General features: G+C 32.9%; 1 protein-coding gene across 1 annotated transcript in view; it reads left to right on the forward strand.

Annotated features, from left to right (window-relative positions):
- The first annotated feature begins 13,098 nt into the window (after positions 1 to 13,098).
- LOC114331450 (DNA translocase FtsK 1-like) overlaps positions 13,099 to 13,928 on the forward strand; it is a 34,049-nt gene continuing 33,219 nt past the window's right edge. Inside the window, exon 1 of the mRNA XM_028281037.2 lies at positions 13,099 to 13,217. Coding sequence (XP_028136838.2) covers positions 13,206 to 13,217 — 12 coding nt within the window. The 5' untranslated portion in view covers positions 13,099 to 13,205. The remainder of the gene's footprint in view (positions 13,218 to 13,928) is intronic.

Below are 13,928 nucleotides of genomic sequence, written 5' to 3' on the forward strand. Positions count from 1 at the left end.
ATGTGTATGAACAAAATTAGAAATGGACTCTGGTACTGTGCGTCTTTAATATTTTTCAGAAAATAATAATTTTCAGTGTCATTCTTCTACTCAACACTGTTGGAACTGATGTTGCCAAAGTAGTGAAAGAAAATCTACAATGATAGAGATAGAGGATATTAGAGTATACACCCTATAGTCCCGAGTTATAGCCTTGTTATTTTTACATATTTGGGCTCCCGAAAAAAGATATAAAGCAATCGTTTTCAGTTTCGGATTAGGGGTCGCCAATTTCTTGAAAATTTCAAAAAATCTTGTCTTGATCTTGTCTTGATTTCAAGACAAGATCAAGACAAGAAGTAATTTTAGATTTTAAGACAAGTCAAGATATTTGATGTCAATACCAAGATATCTTATCAAGAAATCAAGAAATCTTGAAATATCTTAACTAGATAATAGTGAAAACTCTAAAACGTATTTATTTGTGAAAAATATATTATATTTTAACATAAAATAATGTACTTTAATATATTGAACACTTTTTTTTGTTAAAACGATTTACAAAAATGTAAATCATGTAAATGTAACATAAATTTTTTAATCGGAATTGATAAGCCATGAATTAAGAGCACACAGTAGCGATCAACAGGTAGCAACAAACGCGGTCCAAGATTGCGAAAGTTCTGCGAACTTTCAAAAGTGAGGCAACAGTGCGTCGGTAATTCGACACTGACAGTGACGTTTATACTATCAAAAACAATAATTTTTATTCACATAGGCGCGAAATGTTGCCAAGTCAATGACGTTCGATTTCTTGTTATAAAAAAATCGATTTTTAGTAGTTCCAATGTGACACAAAATATAGGCACGGGATAAAAAAGTTTATTTGAAGGAAGTGAATTCTTTTGTGTTTCTTAATGGCGGTACAGGCTCCTTTTTTCAATACTTTATTTAGTTATAGAGTAATTTCCACATACTAACATATTTCTGAAATTGGGCTCTGTACCGCCATTCTTTATTATATTACGGATATGTGTGCCAAATATCTCGACAAAATATTCCAAATTAGAGCCGCAATCTTGGAACGTGTTCTTTGCTACCTGTTGATCGCTACTGTTTGCTCTTAAGGCAGATAATATATGTAGGTCTGGATCCCGCGTATGAAAAAAAAGTTGATTAATAGCAAGCTGAAAATTTTTTAATAGCTTAAGGGTGTCTAGTCGGACAAACTTTGATGTATGGGAAAACTGGAACAGGCGAAGTTTTAATGGTGGAACAGGTTAAAAATTTGGAACGTCAGATTACGAAACGTCCCATGTATTTTGTCAGACAGAACTTCCAATTAATTTGTTACCCTTTCATTAAACTGTCCCACAAAAATCAGACTGCTATTTATCACCAACTGGGCATTTTAATGAGTGGAACACGTAGAACATTCCAAATGACAGGAATTATGACAGGTGACAAATAGCAGTCTGATTTTTGCATGAGAGTTTAATGAAAGGGTAACAAATCAATTGGAAGTTCTGTCCGACAAAATAAATGGGAAGTTTTTGTGGTCTGATGTTCCAAATTTTTAACCTGTTCCACAATTAAAACTTCCCCTGTTCCAGTCTTCCCATACATCAAAGTTTGTCCGACTAGACACCCTTAAGCTATTAACAAATTTTCAGCTTGCTATTAATCAACTTTTTTTTCATACGCGGGATCCGGACCTAATACTTCTTATGGAGTCAACGTCTAGCCGATTTCTTGACTTTGAAAAAAAAGCTGCTCTTGAAACTAGCCTTTTCGTAGGTACAGATGTTGCTAGCGTTCCGAGAAAATCCTTGGTCATTTTTCGATAATTACGGGTAGATATTTTCATGTCTTCTATACCAATCAAGTATATTCTCAGCATCGTCTGACCTAGGTTCATTTAAGTATTTTACGGCTCTAGTATTGGATTCTGTAGGTCATTCTAGGATCTATTAGGCCGTGTTAGCACGCAACGCAATAAAAAGGTCGCCGGGGAATCACCGGACCAGGTAAGATCTTGAAGATCTTGAAATTTCTTGAGACAAGACAAGATATAAGATGTCAAGAAAACGTCAAGACAAGATTTTTTAAATTTCTTGATTTTTTTCTCAAAACAAGACAAGAAGTTGTTATCAAGACAAGAATTCTTGTCTTGTCGACCCCTATTAAGTACGACATAATGAAGTAAATGATGTAAAAGAATTCTTCGAACAACAGGCACAAGTGGGATCTGACATGCGTTTCAATTGAACAAGGTAAGAAAATTGTACCTATATATAGGGTGAGGCAGATAACTGGCCTATTAGAAATATCTCGAGAACTAAAGGCAACAGAATCATGAAAATTGGAATAAAGGGGTTTTGAAGGATGATCTATTAAATGAAAATTTTTCATCTCTTTGCAACTTCCGGTTATATCGGAAGTTGCTTATAACTTCGTTTTTTTAAATGGGACACCCTGTATATTTTTACATTTTTGGATTCTCTTCGATGTCTTCTTTCTTAAAATATAAGGTTTTGTAATATTATACAGGGTATTTTAAAAGATAATTACGTTTTTTATTAATTTCGTAGCAACATTCACACCCTGTAGAATTGTAGTCGTTTTACATCTAAAACTCTACTTACGTTCAAATGATTTTTAATATACTTTACTATTGTTAAGAATCATTAGCATAGCTAAATTTTTAATTTTAGTATACAGGGTTGGTCGAAACTCGGAATGAGTATTTTCTGAGTTTTCTTAAATGGAACACCCTGTATTTTTGTATTGTAGTGAAATGATATTTTATAGTACTTTTTTATTTCTTAAGCATTCCCTATACCTAACTGCTTTAATTTGTGAGTTATTGGTGATTCAAGCTAAACATTAATTGCAACAAAAAATACGTAAAATTTTATTAGGTTGGCCGTGAAAATACTCAATCCCAAATAATTTTTCAGAAATAAATACATATTAATCCAGACTGGCCCTTAAAATTACCAATAATGGTTTAGCTATCGAAATACCTACTTAGTTAAAATTGTTGGTGCGATTAACAATTAAGCACAAATTAAAGCAGTTAGGTATAGGGAATGCTTAAGAAATATAAAAGTACCATAAAATATTATTTCATTACAATACTAAAATACAGGGTGTTCCATTTAAGAAAACTCAGAAAATACTCATTCCGAGTTTCGACCAACCCTGTATACTAAAATTAAAAATTTAGCTATACTAATGATTCTTAACAATAGTAGAGTATATTAAAAATCATTTGAACGTAAGTAGAGTTTTAGATGTCAATCTACTACAATTCTACAGGGTGTTAATTTTGCTACGAAATCAATAAAAAAACGTAACTATCTTTTAAAATACCCTGTATAATATTACAAAACCTCATATTTTAAGAAAGAAGACATCGAAGAGAATCCAAAAATGTAAAAACATACAGGGTATCCCATTTAAAAAAAACGAAGTTATAAGCAACTTCCGGTATAACCGGAAGTTGCAAAGAGATGAAAATATTTTCATTTAATAGATCATCCTTCAAAACCCCTTTATTCCAATTTTCATGATTCTGTTGCCTTTAGTTCTCGAGATATTTCTAATAGGCCCTTTATTTGCCTCACCCTGTATATTCCTGTCAATAGTACTATGCTGAGACAACTTGTTATTCTTATTTATGAAACATTTTTATGGCTAGTTACATAGTTAAGCACCTGTCAACTATGAACTTATAGACATTATAAACGACAGATGGTACCTACTATTTGGTTGAAAGTAAAAGTGATACAAACTTAAAAAATACTTGCTGTTAGTTTTTAGAAACCGAAAATTAAAATATTTCGCGTATTTAAATAAGAGACAACGATTTGCACAAAAAATAATAGATTAGCGTGAGGAATAACTTTCAATTTGTGTAATTGCATTTCATTAAATAATCACATGGCAATGTATCAAAAATTGCCCCACTTAACAATATATTTACCATTTTATTATTTTGCTCTTTTTGTGATATTTATAGTTCAGTTCTAAGTATTATAATATCTTAGGTATATCCTACCTCTATGAATTTTATGTTTTGTGTAAGATGTCCTTTTAAAGATGACACTTGGTGTTGATAACTTTTACATGATGACTGTATCATGTAAAAGTCCTTAAATAAATGAATTATTAAAATTATAAAAAATCCTACGTTTATTAATAATAAAACAAAAAATAAAATTCCTTTATGTAAAAGGTATATTTAAAATCCCTAGAAAGGGGTTACATCATAAGAAACAGAACATTTTCGGAATCAGTATTCCATCATCAGTGTTATCATAGTTTACATGTTTTAAGCCATCAAGATATACGGGTAAAATCCCTAACTTGTTTTAAAGTTGTAAAGAGTTTACGTTATTAGTGTAGTAAAGAAAAGAGAGACGTTCTCACAAACAATTTATTTCACCACTGACGACCGGTTTCACTGTTTACAATTTGTACAGCATCATCAGGTCCGGTTAAGGTAAAATCAAATGCTACAAAACACAAAAAACCAGAGTTAGTTAGTCTGGTTTGAGTAAAATTTAATGATACAGCCAATATCAAAGTACATCTGTTAAATCATGCACATGAATACCCACATCCACGTGCGCATGGTGTACAATCCTCATACTCACAAACATGCACGCATTCATGTGCAGTGGCAAACAAAAGTATGTCAAGTATAAGATATATACTTACTTTCCGGTATAAGGGAAAAATGTAGTAGTATTCAATATCATACTTTAATGCACTTTGCTAGAGGGATGGTTGGTGAAAGGAAAGATTTCAATGTAATATATTAACTAAACATCGATAGGGTCCTGAAGGGTTTAGTAGGAAAATACGTCATTAAACCGATAATCTAATTTGTTAGTTATATATAGTAATGTTATTTTAATTATATATATGGTGATGTTATTTTAATTATTAATGTAGCTTTTATTTATATATGATAGTTAGATGTTGTCTTGGGTGTGCGACTTTAAGAAAAGATTGGTCGTTTAAGTAATACACTATCTATTACTATTACTATTACTTAAACGACCAATCTTTTCTTAAAGTCGCACACCCAACACAACATCTAACTGTCATATATAAATAAAAGCTACATTAATAATTAAAATAACATCACCATATATATAACTAAAATAACATTACTATATATAACTAACAAATTAGATTATCGGTTTAATGTCGTATTTTCCTACTAAATCCTTCAAGACCCTATCGATGTTTAGTTAATATATTACATTGAAATCTTTCCCTTCACCAACCATCCCTCTAGCAAAGTGCATTAAAGTATGATATTGAATACTACTACATTTTTCCCTTATACCGGAAAGTAAGTACATATCTTATACTTGACATACTTTTGTTTGCCACTGCACATGAATGCGTGCATGTTTGTGAGTATGAGGATTGTACACCATGCGCACGTGTATATGGGTATTCATGTGCATGCTTTAACAGATGTACTTTGATATTGGCTGTATCATTAAATTTTACTCAAACCAGACTAACTAACTCTGGTTTTTTGTGTTTTGTAGCATTTGATTTTACCTTAACCGGACCTGATGATGCTGTACAAATTGTAAACAGCGAAACCGGTCGTCAGTGGTGAAATAAATTGTTTGTGAGAACGTCTCTCTTTTCTTTACTATACTAGTATGGACTCACACATGCAACCCATTCATTATTAGTTTACATTATATTTGAAAATTTAAGGGATGTTAAAAATATTCCTAGATTAACTCCCGGCATCACATGACTTATATCATGCTGGTTGTAATGTTCAGAAGTTAGGACTCACATAGCGGAGTTTAGGTGACAACTCCGCTGTTCTGTTTGTTCTGTTCTGCGATGACAACGTTCTGTTTGTTATGATGTAACCCCTTTCTAGGGATTTTAAATATATCTGTCACATAAAGCAGATGTAGTTTTTTGAAGTTATACTTCTTTGCGTGCGATTCAGGGTGAATTTTTATTATCCCACGCGCCTGCGCATACCGACAATATGTAGTTAGTTGCTAAATCTTTCAAGTTATGTATGTATTAGCGCAGCGCAAATAAAGTGAGAAAAGAATATATATATATATATTAGTGTTTTTAGTAAATATTGTTATTGCTCTACTTTTTCTATTTATTTAGATTAATTAGCAAATTCGTAATTTAATTGATTATCCAATTATTTTATTTATTGCCTATGTAAAAACACAACTAAATTCCAATTAAATTTTCCAATCAATTTTATTCTCAGGGCTAATTTAGTATTTGATACAATACCTGTGATCTGTGGCTTCTAGTATTTCTAGTTGCTTACTTCTTCCAGGGTAGAAACAGGGAAATTGAAAACACTCAAAATCATATAAATGTAATCTATTGTTTTTATCAATTAAGCCGTGTACATATGATTCAAGAAATACTAAAATTTAACTTTGTTGCAACAATCTCTAACTTAATAAATTTAAACTCTAACTCTGGTATCTCCTTGTTTTGACAAAAATATTTATTTAATTAATTTCTTATTTACTCATACTAAATTGAATGAATTTTACTTTTCTTCTTTTGAATTGATTTCTCAAATTTGAAATGACTGACTGCGTTAAAAAAATTGTTCAATAAACAAATAAACAAATATGGTTTTGATATAAATAAATTTTCCCCATTCAGACAAATGATTTGACTAACCTTTTATTCTTCACTCCCTCGTTTTCTGGATTGCGCCGTCCTTGATTCTCTCAACACGTACTCTCCGGTTGTTGCGAAAAAGTCCCTCTCGTCAAAACTGCTTCCAAAAAAACACACAGGACTTGCTCGAATATCTTGTGCACAAACGGATAATAATCAGCTACTCGTTCTAGACAAAACAAAGGAATCTCCCTCGGACCAGGAAAATTAACTCTTCAACCGGTCGACGATTTGGTTTCAACTTGATTCTGCTCGCAAAGGCCGATCACACCACTCTACACTGATTATGCACTTTTAAAACTCGACTGCCTTCTTCAGATGTCAATTCCACTGTGTCTTTATTTTTCTCTCAAATCCATACTCTCACATCCATTATCCCTTCTCCTGATATTTTCCATCCAATAAACAACAACCTCTCTCAAACCAATTATTTCTTAAGAAACCAAATATCCTTCCATATAACTTTTCCAATTTGTCAAATTTCAAGGAATATCATAATTAGTTCTTTACTACTTTCTACATTTACAACTAAAAACTAATACAGTTTGTTTACCACATTAAAATACCTTCCTGGAAGGATCTTAAAAACGTTATTGTCCCGTCAACGCTCTCTCCACTTTCTAATCACCGAAATGTTTGTTAATGTACCATCTATTTCCAGCTAGTCAACTACACTTGCCACCAAACAGCCATGATGTGAACAAGTCAAATTCGAGCTCAATGGTACCTAGAGCAGGAAACATTGGATATTTTTAGGATACATGTTTAAACTCACATCAATTTTCTATGTTCTTATGACGGATTATTTGTAAAGGGTTTTTACCCAAATATTTTTTACTTTGGTGGTTAGCATGTTGGATTCTGAGCAAACAATGATGATGATCGGTCAACCGATTGAAAACTAGTTATGTTTTTGATGTCGCCCTGTATAGCGATTTTAACAAATATATCTTTTATAAAGGATGATATGGTTTTTTGTAATAAATGATATACAGTCAACTACAAGAATTTTTCCTCGTGGAATTCTCTTAGCATTTATATGTTATTATTTATCTAAAATGTGAACTAATGACAATTTCAGTTGAAAACACCTTTATTTCGAGTCTTCGATTTCTACTTCATAAACCGGTGTCAAAATGCAGATTTGTATGTAACGAAAAATTAAACCTGGATGGGAAAAAGGATGCTTAGTAAGTTGAGTATTATTGTGAGTAACGGGAAAATTAACCCAAGGGGAAGTTTTGTCGTGTCCAAAATTTTTAACTGACTACCAGACGGATAAGCACTGCGATTATAATTTTTCCAATCTTGGATACCATGTTGCACCACCGTTACAATCAATTATGCTGCCCATATAAACAAATTCTACCACTCTACCAATTTCTTGGTTAATGACTACAGCGAGCTGATTGTTTCTAGTGTCAAATCGCATTTCGTTAGTTTTGTTGATGGTTAGTTCTTAGCCAATCTTCTTTGATCCTTCTTGCTTTACTTAAAGTTGCATGTCGCATTTTTTATGTTCTAAGAGGCATATATTATAATCACCGTAATCTAAATCTTTCAGTCTGTTTGTTAATACCTCTTTTAGAATGTACATATTCTAATATTCCTCGTTTTACCTTTGTAATACGAAGTTCAGTACAATATTACATAGTAGGGAGGGTGATAAAACACTGCCCTTTTTTATTCTATGATAGCTTTTGGGTTAGATGTTATGCCTTTAAGAAGGTATTTGATAAAGGAAAGATGAAGATCTCCAACACGATGGGCAGACCAAAAGACTTTGGTGGGAAAATTGTTACATCGCAGCCAATGTAGACAGCAAGCTAACAATATTTAGATTGTCACCACTAGTGTTGCCCAAACGCAAGACCAAGACGAGACTTGGACAGTCTTGGTCTACTAAAGTTAAAACTACCTCTTAAAACCCACAAAATTTCATTTGCATATCTCAACCGATTTTAGAGCAATAAATAAATCGTCAGTTTGTGAGAAAAAATTCAACCCCTCCCTATTTGGTAAACAAAGCATTTATAAAGTAAGAAAAAACACAGTTTGATTGGTACACCCGGTATACACTGACAATAATTGACCTGTCTACCAACAATATATATTATTACTGCGATACTTATAAAGAATAGAATAAGAGCAAATATTAAAAAAAATCACTTAAATTTAAATAACAACAGGTTTAGGAAATTTGAGACATTAAAAATGCCCCGTTTTTAAGGTGGTATGGTGCCATGGACGTATAAATAAAGATGGGTGGTGCGTTAATTTCTTGGAGAAATATAAGTGCTAAGGTGACATAATTTTAAAAAGTTTGGATACGATATTCGATATTACTGTAGGCGTCGCAACGCAGGAATGTTGTGTTATATGAATATGATTAGAAGACGACTATTCTCAAAACCAGGACAATTAATAATTTCAGAGCAAAGAAGTCGGCTGCTGAGCAAAGGCGTAGCTACCGCCGCGCCGTATCAATTATACGGGGCCCTGGCGCTGCATGTCGAAACAAAACTTCCATTTAAAAAATTGAACAAAATATTCTACAATTTCCCTAATAAAACGCTTTGAAACAGTGTATTGTTTGGATGTCAACCTTTTCGTGTAATGGATTCTTTATCTATAATATTTGCCGCCGTATTCCATAACAACAAAGAAGCTTTGTTTTTGGTTTCAAGTTACTTTTCATTGTTCATTCACTGTTGGCAGTGACACACTGTAAAATGGCCAAATTGCAATTTTTGTTATCGCTTAATCTTTGACGATTTGGAAAAGTGTGTATATTGTTTTGGGTATATTTTCGTGTACTTAATCTATTTATTGTTTAGCCCATTTTTTCATTGTCCAGTCACCGTAGGCTTATATAATATAACAAGAACAAGTGTTGTTGAAAAAACTGAATCTGTTTTCAAATCTATTTTTTGAGTTTGGTTTATTAGAGTTTATTAGGTTTATTAGGTTCAATTTGTGCAGTCGATTCAGAAAGTTTAAATTTTAAATTCTGAAAATATTTTGAAGTGAAAAAAATGAGTGAAATAAAAAGAGAGTAGCTGAGTGGAGCGATGAAAAGAAAAATGAAACAAAAAAGGAAGAAGTTCTGAAGAAGATACCAAAAATTTCTTCATTTTTCCATCAACCAGATTCTCAAAGTGATTTAGATTGCAATGGTAAGTAGGTACTAGATCTCTATCTACTAATGAAACAATAATTCTTATCTAATTGTCGTCTGTAACAGGGGTGGCCAAGGTCCTTGATATTCTTTGATAGAAATTTAAATTTTTTTAGAAGCCGTCATTAAATGCGTATAAAAAGTTATGCAAAAAAGAGGTGTTGAAAAATTTTTTACAGAGCTTTTTTACTTCTTTTGATAATTCTTTAAATCTCAATGAATAAATGGTGACAGCACTTCTTAGTAATTCTTTCAGATGCTGGTTAGTTCGTACTGATGAGTATTTGAATTTCAGGAATTTTAAAGTGGAATAAAATTATTCACACATGTCTTGTTCTTCATGTGCCGTGCTCGATTATCGAGTGTTGGCTATCAAAATTGGCTATAGTAATTCTCTTGGCGGCAGCTCGGAAAATGGAAGCTGGAGTTTCTCAAACCACTCTCTTAGGTTTCTAAGCCATGACGTTTTTCTTCGACCTGGCCCTATTCTTCCGTCTCCTTTGCCTTTTATTATTAAATGGAGTATATTTTAACTCTCTGGGTGGCGCATTCTTCTCTAGGTGCCGTCTCCGCTTCGAAGGTTGGCAATCATCAAAGTGATTTTTACTTTTGAGAGTGCGGCTCTAAATAATTCGTTGGCACTACATCCAAACCATGCCCTAAGATTCTTCAGTCATTAGTTAAATCAGCTATCAGCTTCCTATAAATTTTTTTCCTGGATTTTCCTTACATAATGAACTGGAGTATTAGATATTTATCTCCTCCCATCACATGTCCCATATATCTCAGTTTTCTTCTCTTAATTGTTAGAATTACTTCTCTTTCCCTATGCATACGTCTGTCTGATTACCTCTACGTTGGTTATTTTATTTACCCGTGAGATCTTCAGCACTCTTTGGTACATCCATATCTCGAATGACTCCGGTCTTCTCACGTCAATTTTCTTCAGTGTCCACGCTTCCATTCCGTAGTGTAATACGGATAGCACATAGCACCTCATAACATGGCCAAAAAAATATTCAAGTTTGCGAGTTTTTACTGCTCTGATGACTTCCCGTAATTTTCCCCTCCGATGTATAACAACTTCGTTACGAACTCTATCCACCCAACTTATTCGTAGGATCCTCCGATACACCAAGGTTTCAAAGGCTTCCAGCTTTTTGAGAAGGGTATCCGTTAAAGTCTAACCTTCGACACCATACAAAAGATTACACATTCACATAAGTACGGTGTTCCATTGAACATTTTCTAGCACTACCTTATATCATTTCTTGAAAAGGGCTCCGCGAAAATCTTTGATACGGGGCCCCTGTGGGGCTAGCTACGCCACTGCTGCTGAGAAAGGATGTATAACTAAAAAATTTTATTTTTACATTATAATAATGACCTCTCAGTACATGTCAAATGTGTCGAGTGTTCTTTTAATGGATATTTTGATTCGCTATGTAAGTTTATGGTATTGTTCGTAATGCGCATAAGTCCAATTTTCAAAATTTTTGTTACAATTTTGTTTGTTTCTCATAGAGTACCTAAGAATATAGCCGAACTTATATACTCCCTAAAACGACCCTCAGTTCTAACTGCAAGACGCAAGAGTCTCGCAGGCTTAGTCTTGTTCTTGCTCAAGTCTTGCACGGTAAGTCTTGGTCTTGGTCTTGGTCTTGGTCTTGCGAAAACGCAAGAACAACACCAAGACTGCAAGACCAAGACCGATTTTGGGCAACACTAGTCACCACGCCTTGACAAGGGGAAATGAAAAGAAAGAGGATATAAATATTCTAGAGCACAGAAAATGAACAAGAAATTGAATGTTGTTCTTGAAAGTACTCAAGCCAACAGATAACTAAAGACAGAATACTCAACAAGGCCATAAAAGAAATAAATATGCAGGACAGAGAACCCATATATTATATGCTCAATAGTATCCTTTACAACCAAAATATTTTAAAAGAAAATGAAAAAGGATCTACATAGAACTCCGTTATCAAGAGTACATTAATATATATTATGGAAGTAAAGTATGGCAGATTAAAGATAAAACAGAAAAAAAAATTACAGCTACACAGATGAATTTCTTGAAAAGAGCAGCAGGAAGTTGGAGAATAGAGGAGAAAAACGAAGGAATTAGGGAGATATTGAATGTAAAACTAAATAAGTAACTTGATAAGGCCACGTATAATGCATGGACGAGGGAAGACTACCAAAACGATTTTTGAATTTTCCCCAAGAGGAAGAAGAAGAGGAGGAGATAGGAAAAGTTGGAAAGAAAAAGAAGGCGTAGATAAATATATGTAAAAAAGAGAGTTAACTAGTAGTATGTGGAAAACATCATGTGGATAGAAATCAAGAAATTAGTTGCGGTTGGGTGTCAGAAAACGAAGGAAAATCTTTTAAGCGGACATTATGGTCTTCTACTAAACTGGACATTTACAAAGCAGCAATTAGACTGGTGGTGCGACATATGGTGCTGAAGTAATATGACACAGAAAGATGAAGAAAGCTTGAGCATCCTAGAGAGAAAAATCACCCGGAGAATAGCAGACCCACGAAACTTAGGTAATGACCAATTTAGAAAACTGCTGAACTACGAAGTAAGAGAAGTTTTGGAAGGAGAAGACATCGCCAGATATATCATATAAAAAGGAGGAATCCAGAACCAGTTATCAATAAATTGCCAAATGGAGACCAGTATCAGGCAGACCAGGAGGAAAACCGAAAACGAGATAGGAGGACCAGATAAGTGCGGATATTAAAAAGATGGAAATTAGGGAATGGATAACCATAACCAAAACAGGAATAAATTTAAAAAAATTGTAGAAGACTCCAAGTTACATAACAAATGGTAAAACCAAAATGTTAAAGAGGACTGATTCCCCGAGGGAAATAAATCGGAATAGCCCAAAGATATCACTCCGAGGATCACTCCTCTAGGAGTGTAGATGCCATGATGATGATTACCTATGGTCTTCTAATATGCAAATAAACTCTGCCCCCTTCACTGAAAGGATTCCCATTTTTAAACAATAATTTCTGTTTTTACTTTTTAAATTGCAAAATAAAAAAAATGTATCTGTAAAAATAGTTCATCATAACATTCTAGACTTGATGATTTAAATATTTATTATACAAATAAAATCTAAACTAGTTAAATTACATAACCACTTAGTCGTGGAATTTGACGATTTACAAACAGCATCCTCACTTTTGACTATGGATGTCCATAAGGACCCGGTGAAAGGTCCGGGGGGCATCTAACACCACGCCTCCACCACATTAGAACTATAAAATCGGATGACACCAAAAAATTACTCACAGTAAGACTCATCTAATAAACATGGCGTTGAAAGTGAGTACTTTTTGTTTTTGTGTGACATACATTTTGTGTGAAATTGTGAAATATTCGCGAGATTAATAATACGACAGCGTACCATCTTTTAATTGGTTTAGAAGTGATTAGTGATTATTTATGGGATGTAATTATTAATAATATTTAAATGACGTTTTAAACGTTTGTTTTAAACACGTATTTTTGATTTGGATCAGATTAATTTTTTTTGTATTAATTACTAATTATGTATTAACAAAAAATTTAATTTAAAATGATTAAATTAATCAATTACTTTTAATGGGAAATAAGCCACAATTTTACCAAAAAAATGAATTTTATTAACGTTTCGAAGCCCAATTCGGGTTTCGTTGTCAAAATACAAAATACTACTAAAATAAACAAAAATATTGTTAAAAAAATTCTTCTAATAATTTATTTAATCTGACTCATTTATATTGGCAATTAAGACGTATATTATACATTTTAAACTAGAAGACTTTAAAATGATATGGCCAATATTTATTATTTGCGTTCCTGGGACGACTTTACTAAAAGATAGTTCATTCAATTACATGAAATCAATCCCAACTCAAGAATATCCGTCAAAAAAAAAATCATAGCATGTGATCTGTCTTTAAAAAGACAACCAAATGCAACGATGACAGTAAAATTTTCGCGTTAGAGATTCCATAGTAAATCACGAGGGAAAAACAGGAAAAAACCTCGTGA

Source organism: Diabrotica virgifera, chromosome 6 (genome assembly GCF_917563875.1).
Source record: "Diabrotica virgifera virgifera chromosome 6, PGI_DIABVI_V3a".
Classification (NCBI taxonomy): domain Eukaryota; kingdom Metazoa; phylum Arthropoda; class Insecta; order Coleoptera; family Chrysomelidae; genus Diabrotica; species Diabrotica virgifera.